Source organism: Petaurus breviceps, unplaced genomic scaffold, assembly GCF_028583685.1.
Source record: "Petaurus breviceps papuanus isolate PSGF00001 unplaced genomic scaffold, PetGlider_PUasm1.0 225, whole genome shotgun sequence".
Taxonomy (NCBI): domain Eukaryota; kingdom Metazoa; phylum Chordata; class Mammalia; order Diprotodontia; family Petauridae; genus Petaurus; species Petaurus breviceps.
The window spans coordinates 7,703,207-7,729,331 of NW_027185889.1; the positions used below are offsets into that span (position 1 = coordinate 7,703,207).

Sequence of the window (26,125 nt, forward strand, 5' to 3'; positions counted from 1 at the left end):
TTTTCCTTTCTTTCTCCTTATAAAATTTAACCCCATTCCAATGTCCATTACTAAAATGTTTTTGAAAAATTTCATTAACCTTTACAGAATATGCATCTCAATTACCTTCTGGTTCCACTTTGTGAAAGACCCAACATGAATAGGGCTTCCTCTTCTTTAATTATCTCTTATGATTTGTCTAAGTATGTGAACAAAAGGCCTGAGCTCAGAAGGGAACAAATGAGGTTTATTTTCTAAGTGCATGTGTGGCTATAACACGTATCTAACTATATTTCACTGGATACCTTTTAGATCAAACAACAGCTATTCACAATTCTCTCTCTCTCTCTAAAAATCTCAAACTACCTAAGAGCATCAATTCCAGTACTAGTTCTTTGGCATAAATATCATAAAAGAAGCCTCACACACACACACACACACACACACACACACACACACACACACACACACCTCCACAGGATCCTATAGCTAGAACCAGAAGAGGCCTCACAGGTCATCTAAATTCAACCTTCTGAGATTACAGATAAGGAAACTGAAGTCCAAGGAAGGTAAATGGCATGTCCCAGGTCACACAAGTAGCAAACATGGGAAATGTAATTTGAATCCCAATCCTCTGTTTCTAAAGCCAATCTTTTTACCCAATGTGCCAGGTTTCTTCCCTAGACATTATAACAGCACCTTTTTCCAAAGGAAAAGAACTGGAAACAAAGGTGCCTATAAATGGATGATTGGTTAATAAAATTAGGCTGCACAAAAATAATGGAATATTACTGCCCTGTAGGTAATGATGAATATAATGAACAAAAAGAAATACAGAAAAAACTGAACTTATATGAATTGATAAAAATGAAGTAAACAACCAGAAAAAACAACATGCACAATGGTGAAAACGATGAAAGATAAACAATAACAACAACAGTAAAACAACAGAAATAGAACATTGTGAAATTACTGTAACCAAGGCTGGTCCCAAAAAAAGAGAAATGAGGGGGAAAAACCTTCCATCTCTTCTGTGCAGAAATGAGGGCCCTGGTTGCTTTGCAATTGCAAATTCCTGGTTGCCAGGATGAGAGCTAGTTGTTTTAATAGCAGTTAAAGAAAGAACTATTTATGTTAAACATTTAAAAGTTACGTAATTCCCAATACTATTCCCAACTTAAATGTCATTCAATTTCAGTAAGTAAATATTAATTCATATGATTTGGAGCAAAACTTAAGAAAAAAACTAAATTTCCAATAAATGGAGTTTCATTATGGCTGGTAATTTTTGAGGGGCATTGCATTTTATCTCAATCTTAACAGTATAATAATGGAGATTAAGCTGTGCACATACTTATAAACTAAATTTTTCTATGCTTAGTGTCTAGACCTATTGACCTCTCACTTTCTGATTCTAGATCTAAACAAACCTCATTAGATCCTGACTTGGATGATAGGGAAGAGTTACCATTTTCACTAGTTGTTGCACAGAATGGAAATGATAGATAAGTGAGATGAATATGCTGTGAAAATTTTTTTAAATTTAAAACATTTCACCAATGGGCACTAACAAAAATGTGGGTAAAATCTGAAAAAAAAAATACCACATGTCAGCATAGATTTTTAAAAACACACTAATTCTTTTTTTTTTTTAAGCAATCAGGGTTAAGTAACTTGCTCAAGGTTACGCGGCCAGTTATTATTATTTCTGGTGTGGTGCTAAGTGTCTGAGCCCGGATTTGATCCAGGTCATCCCGACACTGGAGCCGGTGCTCTTCCTCGCTGAGCCACCTGGCCGCCCCTAAACATACTAATTCTAAACACATATAGCATTATGATTAAAAAATGTGTTAATATGTAATGCTTTTCTGTGTGTCTAATCACATGGTTGTTAATGTTTAATATGACTTGATTTGATAAATAAGATATAAAAAAATGATTAAAATGATTAAAAGGGGAACTATACTCACTCCACTACTTTTTAGAAGCCCCAAAGATTAGGTTCAAAGTTTTAAACTCATCCCTAGTGGGAAATTAACTGCAGTAGAGACTGAAAGATTGAATTCTTCCCTGTTCCTTCCCCGTATCCCTTACACAACTTATAATGACAAGCACTTAACTACAAGGACATACACTACAGCTAACATAAATGTTATTTTGGGATTACTCATTAATTTCAGATTTCAAACACACTCAATACCTAACAATAAAGGAATTATCTTATATTGCTGTTTCTGAGACAATCTAAAGACTGGCCTAGGCACGTGATGCCTAATAATTAAAGGGTTTATTTTTCCAACTCTAACTAACGGATAAAAATTGGAATATCCAACCTCAGAAAACTTGGTTTCCAGTTCAAAATTACGTTCTTCCACTTGCTTTAATGATGCCCTTAAGTGCTCATACATTTTTTGAGAGTGTTCAGCACGCTGCCTTTCATTCAGTTCCTTCATCTCCAGCATTGTAATCTTTTTAGATATGGAAACAATCTCACTGTTTGTTATAGCTTTTTGAGCTTTATCCATGGTCAAATCACTACCTGTGGTCAAAAAATAATTCAAATTCAATAAGGGCATTTTAAAATTAAGTCAAAAAGCAAACATCTGAATATGACAGAAGGCAGACATGAGACAAATAGGGTGAATTAATAGTGACATCCACATTGGATGTAGGCAATTCCTTTGATTTTAAGATCTTATTGACTAAAGTTCTAATTTGTGGAATATTTTGCCAATGCCATATAATCAATCCAGATCAATATTATATTAAAAAAAACTGTAAATATCTGGTCATGAGCTTTATTTCTCAGTTGTGAGACTAATTTTACAGATGAGGTGACATGGTTTCCTAAGTTCATAAGCAGGAGAGTGCTGGAGCTGGCTTAAATAGGCTCTCAGAATATTTTATGGGAGTTCCTTCTTCTGCTGTAGCTTATAGCTCTGCTCTGTCTTCTCATCCTGCATGAATCTTGTTCAGGTCTCACTGTAAATCCTACATAAAGCTGACTCTGCCCTACATGGTACTGGAGCCCTTATCAAGTACTTTTAAGAACTCATGAGGCCCAACATGGCAATTGGGTTGTCTACTTCATTTCTAACTCTTTTTATATAACTAAACACCTCCTTTTTCAATCCTGCATGCACTTAACCTCTTTTACACTACACACATACAACTTATTATCAGAGAGTATGACTGGTTTAATCTATTTATGGGAAAAACCAGTCAGTTATACTCTCTGATAATAAGCTATATTATTAAGTTGATTAATTTTGGTCCTGGATATGAATGGAGAAAATGAAGGTTCTCCCTGACTGGCCATATTTGTTAAATGACTCCAGTGTATCATTTTTTTTTTTTTAAGCAATCAGGGTTAAGTGCTCTTACTCGCTGAGCCACCTGGCCGCCCCTAAGCAATTGGGGTTAAGTAACTTGCTCAAGGTTACATGGCCAGGTGTTTCTGGGTGGGTGCTAAGTGTCTGAGCCCGGGATTCGATCTCCAGTGCTCTTACTCGCTGTGCTACCTGGCCGCCCCAGTGTATCATTTGTTAATGATCCATGATGCTGCACAAAGGCAGAACCAAAACCATGCCTGGAATCATAGAGTTTATGGCTAGCTCAGTGCGGCAGGAGCACAAACATGGGCTAACATAATTAATTACACAAGGTAATTTGTGGAGGGAGAGGGCACCAACCAACTCAGGCAACTAGGAAAGGCTCACAGATGGAAAGAGATTCTTAGATCAGTAATCTTGCCAGAGATACTAAGATGGCAGGTCTTAGCTATGGACAATAAAACTGTGATTGCCCTCAATAAAAAAAAAAAAAAAACCTGTGAATAGCTGCAAGGCAGCTAGAAGTTGGAAAAATAAGTTCTGAAAGAATGCAAGTTCATGACTAATATAGGCCCCTAAAATTTGTGACTTGTATGTAAATATGACCCTTTCAACAACATTAACAACTTGTGTTGGCCAAATTGAAAAAAACAAAAACAAAAACAAAAAAAAACCCCTACAAAATGGCAGATACTTCCATTATTCATTTCCTAAAAGGCAAAGTTTCTAAAAAAGAAATTCATCCCACTGGAGACCTCCTTACCATAAGGATTAATGTGGTACATTTGTTGCAGAAAAAGATACCACCATATATATAATTCAAACAATAAGACTGTCGATCCAGACAATCACTATTTCACTTGTGTAAGAACACTTCATTTTAAACTCACATTCCACAAGAAGGTTAAACAACATAGTGAGCATTTTATCATATTCATTCCATGAGAAAAGACTTGCCTAGTTTAGTGGCTTGCTCCCATGCTTGTTCTACAGTATGAAATTTTTCCTTGGTGATCTCCAGTTCCTTACTTATAGTATCTATCTGTTCTTTCAGGGATGTATTTTCACACTGAAGAAGAGAGAAATGTCTTTGAGTAAAGAACGATTCAGACCAACAATACAATTATTACAACATAACCACCATTTATTGCTAACATTACTTCAAGTGTCCTCTCCTCCATGCAACCCTCTCTTGCCTCCTCAGCAGAACATGCTCACTCCCTTTAAATTCCTATATCTACTTATCTGAACCCCTCTTATGGTTTTGATCATGTGTTTCATGTTGTGATTATTTGCATATATTTCTTTCTCCCCTACTTGCTGAACCTAATGCATTTGGACTTGTTAAATTCCCCTAAGAATCCCTTGCAAACAGAGGAAACAAAATCTCGAAGATTTCTAAGAAGAAAAAAATACTTATAGAAAAGCTCATTCTAATTTTTCGAGAATGAAGAACCATATGATCTTACCTCCAACAATTGTAAACTACTCATTCTCTGGACAAGCACATTATCTTTCTGCAGCATGTCCCTATACTTAGCAGTTAGTTCATTGTATTGCTTATTGGCCAATTCGAGTTCCGAGAGAGGAACACTATTGTCTATCAGTTTTTGGAGAGCTGCAATCCTGAAAATGGTTGTTTCCTATGTAAATAAGAGTAACAATATTATATTTCAACTGTTTCTTTTAAAGATAGACCTGATTTCCATTTAAAAAAAAACTTATATTATGCAGTGATAAATCAAAGATTAGAATAGATTTTCAAAAAACAGAGAATTTTTATTTAACTTTTAACAAAACAATTCTTTGGCATGTCCCATTTTATGTTAAAAAAGGAAACACATTCTAATATTTTCAAAAATGTTTCTAATTTCAATACACTGTCAGGTAGAATTATTTTGAGAAAAAGTGTCAGTCTGATTCAAGACTGACACTTTTTCTCAAAATAATTCTACCTGACAGTGTATTGGCACAAATCTCTCCAGGACATTTCTCCATTTATTGGTTTCTTTTTTAAAATACTCTCTTTTTATTTACCTTTCATTCTTCCCCCATCTAGCCCCAAAAACCATGCACCTGGATTAATCAGGATTGGAGAGAAAAAGGCATAATTTCCATTATTTTTTTCTACATGAAATGTTTTATAATCATCCAATTCCTTGCCAAAACCATGTTATACTTGAAAATTTCCAGATTCTCAAGAGAACTAGTTCTTCTATAAGACTCTGAACACTCTAGTGCAAAAAGGGAAAGCAATCACTTTTCTTGAGTCTCAAAATCCCTTTAATACAGTAAATGGGATAAAAAAAAATATTCTCTTTTTCAACTAGGACCTTTAATTATTTTAAAATCTTGGTTTAAAGGGTGACAATCTTACACATCACTCTTTAAATTAATATGTCAAAACAAACTAAAAATTTTCACTCGATTTCTTTTTTTTTTTTGCTTTATTGTAAGTCTAATATAAATTCAAGAAATTCCAAAATCTAGAGCTTAAATGAAATGTTCTGAGGAAAAATATCCAAGAGCAAGCATATACCTTAAACCTTTGCAAATGGCCAATTCTGTCTCCAACTGCAGCCTCCATGGCTATCAATTCATTCTTCTGCTTACTGTTTTCTTTTCTTAAATGGCGTTCCATTTCTAGTAAAGTGGTATATTGCCTTATCAGGGACTTTTCATTAACCTGTAAGACGCTGATTTTCCTACTATTTTCAGAAAGAAGTTTTTTCTTCTCATCAGCATCCATCTGGAGAGCATTGAGTAAGTTCTGCATAACAAGTAAGTAACAAAGATTTCAGTTCCTCATTGCCCTCAGCCATTCAGAAAGGCTCCTCAGTTATTTCTGTCCAGTTATTTCTGAAAGGTGTAACACTTACATTATATTCTTTGACTCTTATAGCATCCTGTTCCACTTGATCCTCAAGCTTTTTCTTTTCCTCTCTCAGTTTTTCAGATTCTGTTTGCCAGATTTTCTTTTCACTAAAAAAAAAGCAGAACAACCAAAATCTAGTGTATTCCATTAAGAAGTTTAGTTTGATGAAGCAACATGTGAGGCTACAGATGATCTATAAATTTTGGAAAAGAACACAGAGAGGTCCAGCGTATGGTGAGGTGAATGATCACTCCAAATATCAAAATCCATTATCTTAGTATCCTAGAAACTATGATAGATAGGAGGTAGAAAAGATTTTTATTAAATTACTTTTATTCTGACCAATGATTCATCATACTTCAAAACTTTTCAAAGATTACACCTAAGATGAGAACACATTAGGTCAGATACTCTTCACCTGAAATAACAAGACCTTCAATAATCTGAATTAATCCTAAAATTTAAAGCTAAATATTTATCTACTTAAAAAAATCTATACCCGAAAGTGATGGGGGGACGGGATCCCAATAGGTTCAGCAGGAACCCTGATCCCATCCAAGACCAGGAAACCTGCAAGGGCTTCTGGAAAGAATTCAGCTCAGCTTTGCTTGGAGTTAGAGTTGAGAAAGTTTATTATTACGCCATCACAGTGGGCAAGAGTCCTTTAGGGGACCTGCAAGTGAGAGGGGTACAAGCTTTTACCTTTAAAGGGTAGGGCTGCCATTGTCAGGGCTGACCTGACTGGAGGGGCCTCAATGCATAGACAAAGGTCAGAGCTGACCAAGAGGAGCATGTGAATAGATAGTTTAGATAAGATTTGGGCCAGGTCAAGGTAGGTAAGGAGACAAAAGGCAAAGATAAAGGAGGGTGTGGGCCAGACCTGGGAAGAAATCAAGAGATTAAGTAAGAACAAAAGGGGTCACAGGGTGTTGCCTAGGTGGAGTGTGGGATAGGGAGAAGGGGCAGATCTCAAGGGTGGGAAATGACAAATTGCAGTTACAACTTTACAAAACAAAGTGCAGTTACAAAGTCACAGACTGGTTTTACAAGTTGGTTTCACAAATTGATCTAGACCCCAGGTACCCCATCAAAAGGACTAGAAAATAATTAGTAGGAAGGAAAGAGATGGCTCTTTTAAATGGCCATCACAGACAGCAAAGAAGAAAACAGTCTATTTTCCTACAAAACAGAAAGCAGTAAGATACTAATCTCTTTATGGCAGTCACTATTATATATTTTATTTTCCTACAAAACAGAAAGCAGTAAGATACTAATCTCTTTATGGCAGTCACTATTATATATTTGTGTGTGTACATGTGCATGTGTATGTGTGTGTGCATGTGCACATCTTTGAAGGAAGAAACCTTTGTAGATCATGCAAATATGTCAAAACAAGTTATTTGCCTTAAGTATCAATTTCATTTAATTTCACCATGAGTAATAACATATTCTAATTAAAATAGACACTTTACCTATGCTAGAAGTAACAAAAAGTTAAAAAAAAACTTAATACACAAAAATAATCCATTAACACAGATGAACAGCAAATTAATATTTTAAGTGCTGAATATGTTAAATACTAATATATTTCATTAATTCTAAGTTAAAAATTTGTGTCAGCCAAGTTTGTGTTAGCTCCCCTATGAAGTTCCTTAACTGTACCTTAGATACTCTTTATATAACAAGCCTTGTTGATGCCGGATGACAGCAAATTTCCTATTATATTCTTCAAGTGAATCTTCTAATTTTTTTAACATTTGTTCTTTATTTTCTAGTTCCTAAAAGTTGTATCAGAAATAAGAATGACAAAATCAGAATCATAGGTAATCAGGAGCCCAACTGACCAACAAATGTCTTTCTGTCTCTCTGTTTCTCTCATACTGATGCCATCTAAACTTGAAGGTACAGCCTTGCAAAACTCCCATAATGATCAAATAAAAATGTGTTTAGAGTCACTTTTTTACATTACTCACTAAAATCAGAAACTCGGAAAATAAATTCTTTTTTACTACTTGACAAGAAGATAGATGTTACAGTTATTATACTTAATGGAACAGTTATTGTAAGGTATTATATTTAATATAATTATACAATATTATAATATATAATAATTATAAATGAAAAGAGTCCAATCTTTCATGATATAAATTAGTGAAAGGGAATAATAGTATAGAGAGTGGGGGAAATAATTTTCTTTGGCTTTTAAACAGACTCCTTAAATAAAATAATGAAAAGTTTCTCCTTTCAGGCTGCTCAATTTTATCTTATTCCATTTTTTTTTTTTTAAAGCAATCAAGGTTACACAGCCAGTTATTTCTAGGTGTGGTGCTAAGTATCTGAGCCAGATTAGTTTCCCCAGGTCAATATCTTATTCCATTTTGAGGAAAAACAGAGTCTTCAAAAGAATGACCCTCAGTAAGCTGCAGAGACAATGAAGTTAACTGATGCTTTGTTTCACCTTTTTAATGGAAAGAGGCCAGAAGGAATAATTGTTTTTATTTAAAAAGCTCTTCATAGTGGCTGTGTCTGGCAAGGACTTGGCAATACACAGCTGTCATCACTGACCTAAGGAGTGATGTCAGGCAAACTCTGCTCCCTCTGACCTCCTTCTTCTCTGGTTCCTACTGCTCCCTTTGCAGCAGACATTTGTTATCCTGCAATCTATCCTCACTCTCCCATGGGTAGCTCAAAGGTCAAGAGAGACTGAATATACCTGAGGAAGATGAACTGCATCTTGTTGGTGAAGTACATTAAAATTTAGTAATCTGGGAGGCGGCTAGATGGCACAGTGAATAGAGCACAGGCCCTGGAGTTGGGAGGAACTGAGTTCAAATCCGGTCTCAGATATTCGACACAAAACTAGCTGTGTGACCTTGGGCAAGTCACTTAACCCCAACTCCTACCTTTCCCCCTCCAAAAAGCAAAAAAAAAAATATTTTACTAATCTATGCCTGTGTAAAGAAGTTAAAGAATCTCCAAATTGTGTACTAACACTAAAAAAAAAACAATAGAAATCATGTGATTTAACCTTAAACTTAACTACCTCTAAAATATATATCAAGTATTCATTTTGAGAATTAATTATATTTGCACTAGATGGTGTCATCCCATCTGGTAGGTCAACTCCTCTGAAAACAATATTTGATCCTTGTGCTTTCCGTAAAAGAGAAATTTCTTTTTCAAGATTTTCCATCTAAAAACAAACCAGAAAGAAAAAATTTTTAAATTCAATTAATATAGTAAGAATGTTTTGTGCAAAAAAAAAAAATTAGGCTTTACATCTATGATGCTACACTTCCCATTGTACTCTCCTACCTATCAGAGAAAGAAGATATGCAAATGTAGTGTCTAAAATGAATTAAAACCATACTTTAATTTCTATGTAGGTGAAGACAATGCAGCTACATTTTTCTTTTCACATTCAGAGACCAATGACTGACCAATTTCTATTTATATAAATGTCTTCTGACTTCTCAGAAGGAATAAATAATAAGAAACAATATTCTCACAAATTACCATATAAGTACCTATCTGTGGCTGTTTTTTAAAAAATTAAAAACATATTTTTCATGCTGATTCAGCTGTATTAACCCAATCTTTATATGATTTCCTATTAACTTTTTATTTACCAAATGACATACCTTTAAATTTGCTTTTGCCAAATGTTGAGAGTAATTTGTAGCCTCTTTCCGAGTTTCTTTAAGCTCCTCTCTTAATTCATCATTTCGTCCTATAAGTTGGTCAACTTGGGCTTTCAAATGTAGGTTGGCATCAAAGATTCCTTCAGCATTTCTCAAATTCATAGTCTAACATGATAAAAATACATTTTAAATGAGAAGATAAATATTTAAATATTGATAGGATGTTGGTATAATAATCTTTTTCTTAGAACCACATAGAACATTTTCCTTTGTGACTAATGAAGATAACATGCTAAAATTGAAGAATTTAATTATCATTCTCTATCTTATACACTACTGGACTATGAGCTTCACTCAGCTGGACTGTCATTGACACTGAAGTGTCAAAATTTGAAAAGCACTCAAGGATCAGTTTTCAAGATACCGCGGAGGAAAAGATTTAAAAAAATGGAAAAGATCAGAAATTATACTTTTATTCATTATAATTTTTATTTTATTATATATTACATAATTTTATTATAATTTTTATCCATTATAATTTTATACTTTCACTGGATAGTCAAGAAAGCACTGGCAATTAGTCATGCACATGTCTACTTTTCCATTTATATAAAATCTTTATGAATAATCTACAGATTATCTTAAAGAAAACAGAAAGTCCTTTGAAAAAATTATTTTTCAACTGTCTATATCTTCATATTTACACAATAAACTTCTGTAAAATGCTTAAAATCTCACTTTATTTTTTAAAATTAACAGTAGAATAAAATACAACCTTAGAAGCTGTTCTTAAAATAAGGTATCTCTGTTCATTAAGTATTTATATATTTACAGATACATGTATATTGTGTGGTGTGTGCATGTGTGTGTTAAAAATGTTAAAAATTAGTGTTAAATAATAAATGTTTTTAAATCAGATTCTATGACAGGAGACTATGGAAATATTGTTCAACAATTCAACAAATCAATTAAATTATAAAACAAATACACAAACACACATATAAACACAAATGCATATACATACACAAATGTGCACACTTACAATGTTTGAAAAATAGAATACAACTATGTCTTGGACCAGTTATGTGATAGTTCTCTACAGGCTGTCCTCAAGATTTTCCCCATGACCTGGAGCTCAGTACCTTCCTTCCTTCTCTCTCCTTGTCCCCCAATTTAAGCTTTTTTTCCCATTACAATGTAATAAGCACCTTGAGAGCAGGGACTATCTTTCTGCTTATATTTATATTCTCAGCACTTAGCACAATGTGTGGTACACAGTATGTATGTAATAAATGCTTGTTGCCTGCCTTACTGACGTCTGTAATCACAGCAGAGAAAGAGAAAGATAGTGACAATGCTAAGAAGATAAGGAATGGGGCCACTGAGCTAACTTTTAGCCAGACTTAAGCCTCCCACCTTCTCCCAAGTATGAAGCTGGGGTTGGGAGGAGAAAAGATATGGGACAGTAACTATAGTGGCTGAAATAGGGCACTGACAAGGATAAAGAAGGAGTATTATGATGTAGCAACAAGACCCAGACAAGGCTGACTACAGTGAATCTGAGGCAACTTGACTTCATAACTGTTTCCAGCAACTTAGTAATGACTGCCCTTAAAGAATGGAATGGTGAAGGTAAGCAAGTGATAAGGCATGGAGGTGAAGGTGAAGAACAACAGGACATCAGGCACAAGAAATTACATGGTAGTCACTAATGACACATTAAAGCAAGAGATCATGTGCCCAAAGCCCAATATAGACATACATGAAGCCAGAGAGGGAAAAAGGCAAGAAGGGATGGGTCAAAGGTCTATGAGTGACAACAAGGGCAAAGATTTAGATTAAATGTGAGTGAGAGAAGGGCAGAGACAAGGATCAGGGATTGAAATTCTATACTCTGGAACTTGAAAGCAGCTCATTCCCGTAATATAAAGGCCTGATCATTAATCCCTCTGTGACAATTCAGTGTAGAAAGATGTTGTTCAAACTGAAGGGATTAAGAAACTATATGACCAAGCTGCAGAGAAATCTTTTCACATGAATATGAAGGTCTCTGAGGAAACAGCAGAAGATGATAAGAGGGAGACAAAGATGGAAACTACTGAAATTTACTAATTCTAATAGTTCCTGAAATCCTTTGCAGTGCTGGAATAAATATATGTAAAATATTTAACTGTCACATGTTTGATGCTTATTTTCTCAAGATCAGTAAGGTCCAAAAGGATAAGAGAAATTCTTCCAAAAACAATAGTCTTAAAAGAACTAAAATAAATCCATTCACATGAAGAAAACTTACATTAACTAATTTTTCAAGACTAGGGATGACCAAAGGTGTTTCTCCTTTAATACCAGGCTCTGTCTGCATTTCTTTGATGGTCTGCAATATTTCTTTCAAACCTTCTTCAAGCTGTGCTTTTTCTTCTACAAGTTCTTTTACTGAAATTAAATATACATTTTTCTATTTTGATAAAGATTTATCATAATTTCAGCAAATTTAATAAGTAACATGGACTGATAAACTATAAAGGATATTCATACTTCAAGCATTGGTTAAATCAGATGACTTTTAAGGTCCTTAAAAACTCTGAGACTCTATGATAAGAATATTTCACACAGAAACACATAAGTTACTAATAGAAAATTACCATTTGAGTATAGAAACACATAAGTTACTAATAGAAAATTACCATTTGAGTAAAATGAGAATAAGAAAAACACAAACTTTTAAAAAGAGATTATCTACATTGACTAACTAAATAGGGATCCTATCTGGAGCTCTGTATCTCTGAATCTGACAGTTTAAGAAAAAAATTAGTTCATCAACAAGCATTTATAAAGCAGCTACTATATGCTAGGCACTGTGTTAAGAGCTGAGGATAAAAATGCTGGCGAAAGACAGTCCCTGCCTTCTAGGAGCTCACAATCTAAGTGGAGAGATAACAAACAGACCAATCAGTACAGACACACTATATACAGGATAAACAGGAAATAATCAATAGAGAAAAGTTCCTAAATTAAATAGGATCAATTAGTTTTTCTCAGTTCCAGAGAATGGGGTTTTAATTAGTAAGTTTTTCATGATTCCCCTTAATTCTAGAGCCTCCTCAGTCTCGATTATCTCCAGTTCATCTTATTTAATAGCTGGTTTGTACATAGTTTGATTGCATGTTGACTCCCCTGCTGGATTCTGTACTTCATAAGACAAAAAACTACTTTTTGCCTTTCTTTGTACCCCAATGCTTGGCACATGATGGGTACTTAAAAAATATTTATTTACCAAAAAAATGAAAGTTTCATGTGAAACAAAGGCTTTGAGTATCTTGACACTTGAGCTTGACAGGAGAGGCTGTGAGGTAATAAACTGGACTATAGAGGAAGGGAAAATGAGGCTTTATAAAGGTTTAAGTTAGGTTAGGGGTGGGGAACCAGCGACCCTGAGGCCACAGGTTCCTCAACCCCTGCTTAACCTGTACAGCTCTGATCTGAAAACAGGTTAAATCTGAGACCATGATAATAGGATCATAGATCCAGAAATGTAAGGGAACTTAGAGGCTATTTAACTCAAAGACCTCATTTTATAGATAAGGAAACAGGCTGGAAGCACTGAAGTAACCAAGCTTCCACAGGTAACAGAGGCAGGCCCAGTTCCTGACCTCAGAGTCAATGCTCTTCCTAACGTAATATGCTACAGCACCCAGAGTCATCTCCCTCCTGGTCACCTGAAACTGACTAACCCTTCAAATGGAACCACCAGATATCATGCCTGGGAGGAGCAAGCCACTGAGTTTTCTCTCTATATCTTCACCCAAACCATTCTTCACCTTCCCATTTCCCACTTCTTGCAAAGAGAATAACAATCAAATCTCCCCTATTATCATAGCCTCGAGGAAGGAGGGGTCATTAGACAATCTTATTGTTCCACTCACCAATTCTGTGACTTTTCAGACCAAATCATCCTTCCCTGACCATTACTCCCTTCAATACGTCCTCTCCCCATCTTAGAATAGAAGCAATTTGAGGGAGGAATTCATGTACAGTGCTTAGCAGAGTAAGCTCTTAATTAATTTAAAAAATTTTTTTTCCCATTTATTCAATCATTCTCTTATGACTATCTTAAGTATGGGATAGCTGCTCTAAAACAAAACATAATGTAATATATTACCCAAATATAACTCACCTTTGTTTTGGAACTTGGTTATTACTATTCTATTCCTTTCCAAATCTTTTTCCTTTTCATTTAGTTCCTTTGAAAGATACTCATTCTATCAATGGGGAAAAATGAATGAACGAAAATGTGATTTGTATTTTTAGACTGAAAATAATTTGATACATAATTTAATACATAATACATAACTTAATACATAATAATACAGTACATAATTACAAAAAGACTCACCGATTTAAGCATTACTCACAACTAAAGAGGTCCACAAACAAGGATTATTGAAGAAACAAGATAATATAAAAGTACTCATTCCCCTGTCCCTGCCTCCCCCCCCCTCCCCCATCCATACACATACACACACACACACATTCCATTCTCCCCGAAGTACTACGAGGAATGTTTTTATATATATATACATACATATTAGTCCAATTGAGTTCTCTTTTTAATCATCAGATTTTGGCACTACCTGCTCTGCCTGGCTCCTGCACCTCTGAAGTTCTAATTCTGCATCTCTGCTTTGTGCTTCCTTAATCAACAAATCCTGGAATATCAGCTCATTCTAAGGGAACATTTAATGAACAGTCAAGTCATTGAGTTATGCTGACTCTATGTTGCTTTTTGTAATTTACATTTCATTTTAACACTTTTTAAAAGTAACATGATCTGGGGCGGCCAAGTGGTGTAGTAAGAGTGTCAGCCCCAGGGTCAGGAGACCTGGGATCAGTTCCGGCCTCAGATACTTCACACACACACACACACACACACACACACACACACACACACACACAAACTGACCGTGTAACCTTGAGCAAGTTACTTAACTCCAATTGATTTAAAAATAAATAAACAAAAATAAAAGTAACATGATCTGAAGGAACTTGCAGGTTTTTTTTTTTAATTTCATGCACTTAATGCTCTAAAAGTGCATTCAGATGGAACTTGGTTAAATACATCTGAAGATGAAAGAAGAACTTATCTTATCTAAGCCACACACTGGAACATTTGGTGGAAGGAAACTCACCTGAGACCTAAGAAATACGAGTTCCTTCCGCAGCTGCTCTATAAGATTTTCAACAGGATCTAGGTGAGACAATTTTGCTGGGGCTATACTATGCCAAGACTGTGTGGTATGAAGGCTACTTTGAAGCTTACTCTTCAAAATCTTTCCTTGGAGTGGGATGTGCTCTTTTGACATACCATCTTTCAAATCATTTTTATCACCAGAAAACTTTTTTGAAGTAGGAAGTTGCTCAACCTCTGACTTCACTATTTGTGACTTTTCCATGATAGCTGTTCTATCATGAATAAACTGACAAAAAATGGAGGATTTCTGGCTAAGTGTCAGCCTCTGTCCAGCAGGAGAATCTTGTTTCATTAAGTTTAAGGCGCTCCTTGACACTGTAATTTTACTATTTTTCTCTAGGGCCTGATGACTTGTGGAAGCTTGCTTTTGAGAGTCATCAGAAAGGGCATACAGGTAGTCATTTGGGTCCTCTTGGCTCTGCCTACCGATGAGGGATTCTAAATTCCTTGTAGACTGCAGACATGGTGCTTTATAAATCTGTCTAATTGTAAAGCCTTCTGGACTCGAACTGCGATGTCTGATCTGTACAGGTGAAGAATCTCTCGATAAATGGGCAAAAGGATGCCTGCTTACAAGCTGATCTCCACTCTGAAGCATTTGAGAAATTTTTCTTGATATTTTTTCTAAGATCATGCTTCTTTCCGGAATATTCTGATCTGACTGTAGATCACTGCATGGTGCTCTCTTATATGCTGATTCTATTTTATCTAAGCTTTTAATCTGTATTCAGAGCAAATAATGATTCATTAATGTCTCGATCATTAAGTATACAGTTTTTCACTAAAAAGTAACAATTATTAAAAATACAGGGTAAATTTTCAAAATACAAAATCAAAGGAAGAAAAAAATTTCAGCCATTATTTCCCTTTTCCTCTTCAGCAGAGTCTATTACAAATTCTACTTAAATGACATTTGTAGGAGCTTACCTTTAATTTAAAGTCATCAATATTTTCAGAGCTCACAAGCTGAGATTTTCTTTCTTCCATTCTCAGTTCCTGATTAAAGATGTTGGTCTGATGCAGGTCACCAGCTGTTCATACCAAATGTGTAAAAAAAAAAATTAGAAGCAAAGAAAAAGTAGAAATCTTAATTATAACACTGTTCGTATTAGATATAGTTTTATGTATCCATGAGCTCAGTGGTACAGGTGTTGCCTCATTCCTGTGCATATCCCAACTGTTCCATGACTTTGTGTCCACATGTTATGATTACTGGATTTTAAAAAATTCATTATTTTACATTCTTTCCTTTTGCAATTCTGAGATCTAAATTTTTTCCCTCCCTACACCACTCACTAAGAAGGCAAGGAATATGATAGCAATGATACACGTAAAATCATGCAAAATATTTTTCCACATTAGCTATACTGCAAAAATTCCTTTGGAATTGTCTTGGATCACTGTATTGATCAGAGGAGCCAAATCTTTCACAGGTGATCATCCTTACAACAATGCTGTTACTGTGCACAATGATCTCTCAGTTCTTCTCACTGTACTTGGACTTAGTTCCTGTAAGTCTCACCATGTTTTTTCTTAAACTACTTCTCATCATTTCTTATAGCACAACAGTACTTTATCACAATCATATACCATAACTTGTTCAGCCATTCCCTAATTAATGAGCAGCCCCTCCATTTCCAATTCTTTGGCACCACAAAAAAAAAAAAAAAGCACCTTATTTTTCTGTAGGTCCTTTCCCTTTTTCTTTGATCTCTTTGGGATACAGACCTAATAGTGGTATTCCTGGGTCAAAGGGTATGTGCAAGTTTTATAGCCCTTTCGACATAGTTCCAAATTGTTTTCCAGTACAGTTGGACCAGTTCACAACTACCAACAGTTCATTAGTGTACCTACTTTGCTTCATCCCTTTTAGCATTTATGGTTTTTGATAGGTGTGAGGTGTTATCTCACAATTCTTTAAATGGCAATTCTCTAATCCAGTGCTTCTTAACTTTTTCCACTCTCAAGACCCATAGTTTGAGAATAAATTGTGATTTAGAGCATTTTTTTCAAATGACTATAGATAGTTCAATTTCTTCTTCTGAAAACTGTCTGTTCATATCCTTTAACCATTTATCAACTGGGGAATGGCTCTTATTTTTATAAATTTGACTTGGTTCCCTATCTTTGAGAAATGAGGCCTTGATTGATGTAAAAATTTTTTGATATTACTTCTTTGTCTATGGTACCTGTCAGCAAAATGTATTTGTCTTGACTAAACTCTATTAAGTAGGTCTATTTTTGCTTTTGCTTTTTGCTTTGTCTGAGATCATGATTGCTACCCCTGCCTTTTTAACTTCACATGAAGCATATTAGATTCAGCCCTTTATTTTAACTTCTATTAGAACTGAGCTAAGCTATGTATATATCCTTTCTCCTCCCCAAAGGATGAGGTGGATTATAAAGAGAGGAGGATTATGTTTGGTTGGCAGAGTAAGTCTGTATATTTATGATTATATTTTTTGAAGAAAAGATTTCTATATGAAAGCTTATCCGTTCATGTTTAAGAGGAACTAGAGTGCAGGAGACCATCTACCCCTACACTTAGGAGAAAAAACATCACAGCACCATTTGCAAAGAGCTTAGATACCACCCTCCTATCCCCTTAAGAGTACTGGGGAACCCCTAGGAGAATGATAAAATCTAACATACTTGGCATTTAGGAGGTGGGGGGCAGAGTGGTCTTTTTTTACATAAGGTAATAATAGATTTAGAGCTTAAAAGGACTGTAGAGATCATGGAGTTAAATCTTCCCATTTTACAGATGAAGAAACAGAAAACTATTGTGATCGGATTCCATTTCAGAACTGTGCTACACTAACAATACAGATGCTGGATAATTAGGCCATATTTTTATTACTTCTAATAAATTCTGAACTAAGAGGAAAAAGTATATTTTTCACATAAAGAAATTTGCAGTCCCATATTGATGCACTGTCCTGCTTTCAAAAATGTGGAATCAGGGGCGGCCAGGTAGCACAGCAAGTAAGAGCACCAGCTCCACTGTCAGCATGACCTGGGGATCGAATCTGGGCTCAGATACTCAGCACCACACCCAGAAATAACTGGCCGTGTAACCTTGAGCAAGCTACTTAACCCCGATTGCTTTAAAAATAAATGTGGAATCAGGGTAGCAAAGTGGCACAGTGAATAGAGCACCAGCCCTTAAATCAGAAGGACCTGAGTTTAAATCCAGCCTTAACCTGACTTACCTTAACCTGACACTTAACTAGCTATGTGATCTTGGGCAAGTCATTTAACCCCAATTGCCCTGCCTTCCCCCCTCCAAATAAAAAAAAAAAAGTGGAATGACTATACCTAATGTTCCCGATTTCTTTGCTTTATCTTGAGCCATTTTTCGGATCTTCTGTTTCAGTTCAAGTCTTTCTTCTTCCAGACTTTCAATCTGTAAAATATGAACTATTAATATTGTACTTTATGCCAATCAAGAAAAGAAATTTCTGAACATAACACTTGCCTCTTTTAAAAGAACTTGGTTTTCAGCTTTATACTGCTGCTGTTTTATATTTTTGCTCTTTCTAAACTCAGTTAAATCAATCATAGTCTTTGGATCAAGACCTAAAATAAAGAATAAAAATTAGGAATTGCCATGGAAACAAACAAGACAACTAACTGTTACAATAATGTCTCATATATCTAGAATCATAAGAAAATGAAACTTTGCAACAACTGAAAAAAATTAAGTGCCCCAATTTTTATAGTAACATTTAATGAAAATTCTCCTAAAGTATATAATACTGCCTTCTTAAATTATAAATTCAGTATTAAATATAAGTATAGCCAAACTTGCATTGCAAATATTTACACTTAAATAAATCAAATTTTTTTTAAGCAATTGGGGTTAAGTAACTTGCTCAAGGTTACACGGCCAGTTATTTCTGGGTGGGTGCTAAGTATCTGAGCCCGGATTCGATTCCCAGGTCATCCCAATACTGGGGCTTGGTGCTCTTACTTGCTGAGCCAGCTGGCCGCCCCTAAATAAATCAATCATAAAAAGTGCCCTAAAACTTCTTGAGTCACCTCCTCTAAGGAACATTCTTTGTAGGTCTATTCATTCCTACTTATTCAGCCTCTTACAAGGTGTAACAAGTATTCTCTCCTTTGATTCTGTTTTTTTGCTTTGCAGTATTCAACAATTCTTTCTATATTTCTTTATATTCATTATATGTACTGATTTTGATTGTACAATATTCCATTACAGCAACATAAAATTTATTTAACCATAACTCTCATTATCAGAAATTTGGGTTTTCTTCCACTTATCTATATTTACAAAAGCTTATGCTACAAAACAATCTTTGATTTTGATAATTTTCATTCACCATTCCCCATTAAAAAAAAATTATCAGAAAATTAAAGCTTTTTAAAAAAGTTTTGGATTTCAATCCTAGCTTTACTATTTCCTATCTGTGTAACCTTGGGTAAGTCACTTATCATTCTAGGCTTTGGTGTTTTTATCTATAAAATATAGGTGCTGGATAAGATGACCTCTAAGGTCTCTTGTAGCTCTATATCTATGGTCCCAGTTGTATGATGTACTTTTTTATAGAGTTGACAGCTCACATATCTTCTGTTGAAAAGTTCTAACATGGTAAGTGAAGTCAGAAGCAAAGATGAGAGGGAAATGTAGGATGGCAGACCTGGCCTCTCCCCGAAACAGAAGTCACTTAGTGGAACCAACCAACAGAAGGCAGCCAGTATAGTGGACAGATATTGCAGGATAAGAATTCAGGGTTAATGTAATGAACACCAACCCTGAAAGGCTATAGTGAGATGTATTCCTCTAAAAGACTTGTGTTTTTATCAGCATGGGCACTCATCTATCAGCATAGATGCCAAATCTTCCTAAGTTCCTGTGGCCAAAGCATCTTTCACTTAATGACCGATGCCTAAATAGCAAACTGAAGCAAGCTGCTGAGCTTTCTGTTGGTTTTCTAGGTTTTCTGAATCTTCCTTAGTTTCATGTTTCAGCTTTTATAAGGTTGAACTTATAAACTTATAAACATATCATCCAACTTTTTATGCAAACTTTTTTACATAAAGTTATGTAAACCTTTCCTATCAAGGAAAGTGCACATACTATTTCAATAGCTTTATAATCTTTTTCTACTTATTCCTATATTCATTGCTGTGTTCTGATGGGTTGAATTTACCTCTGGACAAGAGAACATTACTGCACATCAATATTCTAACCTCCTCATGGGAAAAAAATCCCACATTATTTACCAGTGTAGCTGTTAGCAGCTAACATAAGTCATCCATCAGCATGTAACTAGGCCAGGAGGTACAAGCTAGGCCCAGAATTAAATAGGAGAATGGTAGGTTGGGTTGCCTTCAGGAATTTGCAAATCTTCATTAATGGCCCAAAGTTATCCTCATAAGCAAGCTACCATTTTTTTTTTCAGTATGCATACTTTAGAACTATTATTATGTGGCTATAAGATACGGAACAAAATAGTCTCAAAGAATTAAAAATGAGTGTCATACAGAAGACAATACAGAGGCATATAATGTGGGTTGACAGGCTATAAGATAACAAATAAGGAACTTTAACTAGGAATTGAACATGGGGGAACATCTAACTGAAAATGAAAATGATCTGGTCCCAAGATAAGAGATAACAGGGAGAAAAAGGGCTATGCCTGAGATGTAAGGAGAAAGTAAAGTCCCTAGAATGTTGGCTGGGCTCTCTATTGTGTAGGATGGCAAGGCCTAGATATATCTGCTATACATTCTTGGAGAAAGTGTTTAAGGATCACTGATCAATTTAAGTACAGCTGTCAAGAGATGAGCCAAAATATGTCCATTGAATATCTTTCCATTACCAGTTAGGTCACCAGGAATTTTGATTTTTTTTTTCTTCCAAGACTGTAGCATTCACAAGACTACATTATAACTTTGGTTCTCACAACTGGGGATAATGGAAAACAGTATTCAGCTTCCAAATGAGACCCATCCCAACCCCCTATTCAATTTTGTGTACAATTTCACATCTAACTAGATTGTTTGTCCAAAATACATATAGATAAACTAACTCAACATTAACCTGTATGTACCAATTTGAGCAACATATGCTTTTCATCCACTTTGCTTTTTTTCAGTGTGGATGATGAAATCAACCATTTTCAAATGGCTATGGATTTCACTAAGGATGCTTTGTAGCTTTCTGGGGCACTATGCAATTAATGTAACATCTTCTACAAAGGGCAAGATGTGGAGAATCATGCCACTGTCATGGAAATTTTCTTCTGTTTGAAGAAATGTGATCCATTGAAAAGAGTCAATACTGCACATACTGAAGCATTAAATGAATATCTCTAGTTGAATTTATCATAGAATGTCCTAACTTTAATGTAGGCAGCTTAAGGTATCTAAAGATACCTTAAAGGATCTCCTTTAGTTTTATTATGCTGAATGCTTTTTTTTTAACTAAAAGACACAAAAGGATATACTGACCATGAAGATGTGCTCTAGGCTAGAAGCCTTTTCTGTTGATGTTTTTATTAAGGACGCTCTTGACAGATGCAGAAATCATTCTCACAAATACTAAGACCACTTAAGTCGTCCCCAACCCTCTTTTTGGTAAAAGTATCACCTTTCATTGCTTAGACTCTTTACCATTCTGAGATATCGTGAAGAAATTCAATCCCTGTACATTTTTAAATGGGTTTTGCTTCTACTCTGTTTAAATATTTGGGGCAAAAGAAATATGAACAGCCCCTTAAGGGTCTGGCCAACATGTACCAGTGTGGGTTTTTTCAGATCCAAAAAAGCCCTTTGGATCCACTGATGTCAACCTAGAGGTTTTGGGAGTATGTTTAGGTGGCTGATGGCTACCAGATAGCAAGTTTATTTGCCAAGAGAAACCTCACAGATAGTAAGACTCATCATATCCAAAATTCTTCCCTTTCAGGTGGTTGCCACTGACAAAATTTAAGCAATGCATATGGAGTTTAATTCCAAGCAAGTGTTCCCGGGGATGTCACCAGCCAGAGATACGTAGCAATGTTGACCAAGTATTGAGTTCAGTATGCATTAATGTCCAAGAAATATCAACATTGATGTAGATGCCCCATCCCATAGGTTCCATGTATCAAAAACCCATGTAAGGAATGATGATCATCTATGTCATTCAAGGCACTGGGACATCCGTGCAATAAAGCATACCTGAGAATCTAGAACTTCCCTTGGTCAGTATATGCTACTGAAGGGAGTAAATGTTGGAGCACTCAACTACTAGTATATTCTGGAATAACTGTCCTTGGATAAGGATAGCAGTAAATGGAGCTGACAGATATCTAAGAAGTGATACAGGGCAAAAAAAGGGGTATGACTCCTGGAGATCCAAGTATAGCTTCCCACAGGCACCCTCCTATTGAGGGAATAGTAGAAGACTGAGCTAATGCCAATAAAATATTGCAGTTAGAATACCACTGATGCAAGGCAGTTTAAAGGAATGGGTACTCTTTCAAGCTACAAAATAGCTACAGAGAATTGCCGGGGTCCCGTGAAGACAATCTACTGCAACCATCTGCTGCCCACAGAAAAGTGAGTTAGACTTTCTCATGAGAAGTAGGAAAACAGAGAGTTAAGGAAGTGAGTCCTAGGAAAGAATCAACTGGCAATTTGAAGATGGACACTCCTTGACAGATGAATTACTTTATGGGAAGAATCCAGATCAAGGATCAAGTGCAGAGGAAACTGTATGTTGATGGCTTCTTGGGAACTGATGAAGCTTGCTTTATCCTGAGGTAGATCTCTCCCTGGATTGGGGCGGGGGGAAGGGAGGAGAGAAAGGCAGAAGAACATGGGGGCAGAAAGCTGAATCCAAAGGTGAGATGAACCAAAACTTCCTGATGCAGTCAGACACAAACTTCAAGGTCAAAGATACCTATACTACAGCTTATATCTAACTCATTTTAGTTCTAGTATAAGATATTTATCCTCACTGCAGAGGTAGGAATCATAAATATTATTTGCCCAGGTTATTCTTATAGAAATCAGGGAGAAATGTGCATTTATTTACAAGTAAATTTTGAAATGTGTTTTCTCATCCCTTTGGTTCCAATTAAACATTTATTGATTGACTGATACATTGCTACCAGACCCTCTTCTTCTTTAATCAAGTCCATCTACAAGTTGGAGATTTTTAATGATATACAGTACCTTCCTTTATCCTTTCTTTTTAATTAGTTTAATTAATTAGATTAGTTTAATTAATTAATTGAATTACTGAATTTAACTTTTGTTCCATCCAGCTTATAAGGAACTTCTACAATCCAAAAGCTTTCCTTCTAATTCTCTAGAAAAGTACTTAAGTATAATACCTAATTACTCATTGATGCCAGATAAATAAGATAAAATTATATCATATATTTAAGACTACATTAACAAAAAAATACATGTTTTTTTTTCTGAGTCAAAATCCATAAGAAAGTTAATTCTTTGACAGAACTTTAAAGAAAATTCGCTAATGTCATAAATTTATGTGAGTCAAGAACACTTTGCTAATCAATTTAACTATGGGGAGGTGTAAACACTGCCAAGTTCTCCAATAAAGTTAGTGAATAAATGAATATACTTCTAACTTCTACTTACTCATGCAGAAATTTATTATTACTATTAATAAGAAGAATGATAGCTAACATTTATGTAGCACTTACTATCTGCCAACCCCTGTGCTAAGTGATTTACTATTAAAATATTTTAATTTATAAAATGTTTAATAAAAGTTACACTCCATAGAAAATTTTAGAAATTTTTCTTACCCAAACGTTCCCGAAGATCTTCATTTTCATCAAGCAAATCATTAATCTTCAATTCAAGTTTGTTCATTTCTTTAGTTAATGCTTCAATTTCTCGGTCCCTTATTTTAACTTGAGACTTGTAAGTCTTTATTTCCACAACAGCATCTTCTAGACCATACAGTCCCTTTAGAGTGAAAAGAAGAAAGAATTAGTTTAAAAATTAGAATTTTTGATCTAATTTTTAAAAAATGACTCATTTTTTTATTTACAATGTCTACGAAAACATAACAGCAGATCATAGCATTAATTCTCTAATTTTGTTTCCTAATGATGATAATGAAGAAAGTGGTTTAAATGTCTTGATTTTGATAACAATTTTAGTAGCAAAAAAGTGCAAAGGCAATACTTATGAAACACTTATTAGAAGAAAAAAGAAAGAAATGGGCCAGGAAATATGCCAGGAGAATGTAGTGGTACAAAGACACTGTTGAGATGCCAAGGATATATTTTAAAAGCAAAAACAAAGGCTTGTGTTTATATACTAAATAACAAATTATTTCCAGAATCATTCTTATCATAACTTTAGGTATAGTACACCAACTATGGTCAAACTTGGTAAAATTGGCAAGGACTTCAACTAAATATAATTTGCTTTACACATGCTGATTTTAGACTAAACATGGCTGAAGGCTGGAAATTGAAACTGCAGTTAGAAGCAGCTTTCCCCAAAGTGTAGGTACATCCAACGGGTCAGAAAAGGTAATGTCTTAGGACTTTTTAGGAAACTGCAATCACAATACCAAATACTACCAAAGAAAAGAGCAATTTTTAAAAATATCTTTAAAATGTTAAACCATCAGCTTCCAACAAAAATCATGTGAATAAAGTTTAATAATAATACTAGAGGGGTGGCCAGGTAGCACAGCGAGTAAGAGCACCAGCTCCAGTGTTGGGACGACCTGGAGATCAAATCCTGGGCTCAGACACTTAGCACCACCCAGAAACATCTGGCCGTGTAACCTTGAGCAAGTTACTTAATCCCAATTGCTTAGGGGTGGCCAGGTGGCTCAGCAAGTAGGAGCACCAGCTCCAGTGTCGGGATGACTTGGATCAAATCCAGGCTCAGATATTCAGCACCACACCCAGAAATAACTGGCCGTGTAACCTTGTGCAAGTTACTTAAGCCCAGTTGCTTTAAAAAATAATAATAATATTAATAATAATAATACTAGAAAGTCAACTCTAAAGACTCTGTCTAAAGGTTTTCTTCTCTAACATAAAATCCATACCACTTCATAATCTTTGAGGCGCTTCAGGGCCTCGACAAGCTCTTTGTCCTTTTCTCTAGCATCAGCTTCTGCCAGCTCCGCTGTCCTCTCGGCTTCTTTATTTTTCATTTCTAAGTTTTGAAGCTTTGTTTGCATTTCTACAAAATGATTGAACTGAGACATGGATGAAGAACCTATTGGATAAAAATCGAAATCATCAACAACCTAAAAGTTGACTATTCTTCCTTTTAAATAACATATTAATCAAGCTCCTTTTAAGAGATGAATATAATAGCCCAAGTAAAATACCACATGCTTACACTCCTAAAACTGATTTAAACAGACTTTTTTCGTCCTCCAAGTTTTACAAAATCACAAATGAATATTTAACCAAGTGTTTACTATGTGCAAGAGACTAGCAATACAAAGAAATGCATAAAATACAGTCCTTGTCCTCAAAGAATTGTCTTACTTGGAGTGTGACATTAACTGTTATATAGGTTGTATTACTTATATTCTCTCTTAAGCCTTCTGTGGATTTTTCTCCCATTAGAATGTAAGCGCCTCGAGGGCAAGAAAGGGTTTGGCCTTTCTCTGTATCCTTAACATAATCACTGACACATTTGTTGTTGTGCTGTTTTAGTCACAGCCAACTCTTTGAGATCCCATTTCGGGGTTTTCTTGGGAAAAGTACTGGAGTGGTTTGCCATTTCCTTCTCCAGTCATTTTACAGGAGAAACTGAGGTAAACAGGGTGAAGTGACTTGCCCAGGGTCACACAGCTAGTAAGTGTCTCAGTCCAGCTTTGAATGCAAGATGAGTCTTCCTGATTCCATACCCACTGCTCTATCCACTGCATCACCTAGTTGCCCCTCATTGGTACAGGGCAAGCACTTTATAATGCTTGTTGACTAAATGAGAAGGTATGAGGACCCTGATGTGCACAGTGCAGTAAAGGCTTATTCAAAATGACATATCAAACCACCTTTGAAAACGAGTTGAAAGAATGCTTTCC

At 35.3% G+C, this 26,125-nt stretch overlaps 1 protein-coding gene across 6 annotated transcripts in view; it reads right to left on the reverse strand.

Annotated features, from left to right (window-relative positions):
- CEP290 (centrosomal protein 290) overlaps window positions 1-26,125 on the reverse strand; it is a 98,869-nt gene that overhangs the window by 56,986 nt on the left and 15,758 nt on the right. For 3 of the 6 annotated variants that reach the window (XM_069095116.1, XM_069095118.1, XM_069095121.1), the window contains exons 13-28: window positions 25,133-25,305; window positions 23,865-24,027; window positions 18,554-18,654; window positions 18,394-18,481; window positions 16,003-16,106; window positions 14,459-14,551; window positions 14,002-14,086; window positions 12,121-12,260; window positions 9,828-9,992; window positions 9,230-9,379; window positions 7,849-7,964; window positions 6,191-6,293; window positions 5,851-6,081; window positions 4,781-4,954; window positions 4,269-4,380; window positions 2,313-2,518 (exon numbers count right to left, since the gene is read on the reverse strand). In XM_069095116.1, coding sequence (XP_068951217.1) covers window positions 2,313-2,518; window positions 4,269-4,380; window positions 4,781-4,954; window positions 5,851-6,081; window positions 6,191-6,293; window positions 7,849-7,964; window positions 9,230-9,379; window positions 9,828-9,992; window positions 12,121-12,260; window positions 14,002-14,086; window positions 14,459-14,551; window positions 16,003-16,106; window positions 18,394-18,481; window positions 18,554-18,654; window positions 23,865-24,027; window positions 25,133-25,305 — 2,204 coding nt within the window. Of the gene's footprint in view, window positions 1-2,312; window positions 2,519-4,264; window positions 4,381-4,780; window positions 4,955-5,850; window positions 6,082-6,190; window positions 6,294-7,848; window positions 7,965-9,229; window positions 9,380-9,827; window positions 9,993-12,120; window positions 12,261-14,001; window positions 14,087-14,458; window positions 14,552-16,002; window positions 16,107-18,393; window positions 18,482-18,553; window positions 18,655-23,864; window positions 24,028-25,132; window positions 25,306-26,125 lie in introns of all 6 variants that reach the window. The other 3 variants (XM_069095117.1, XM_069095119.1, XM_069095120.1) reach the window with 3 other exon arrangements.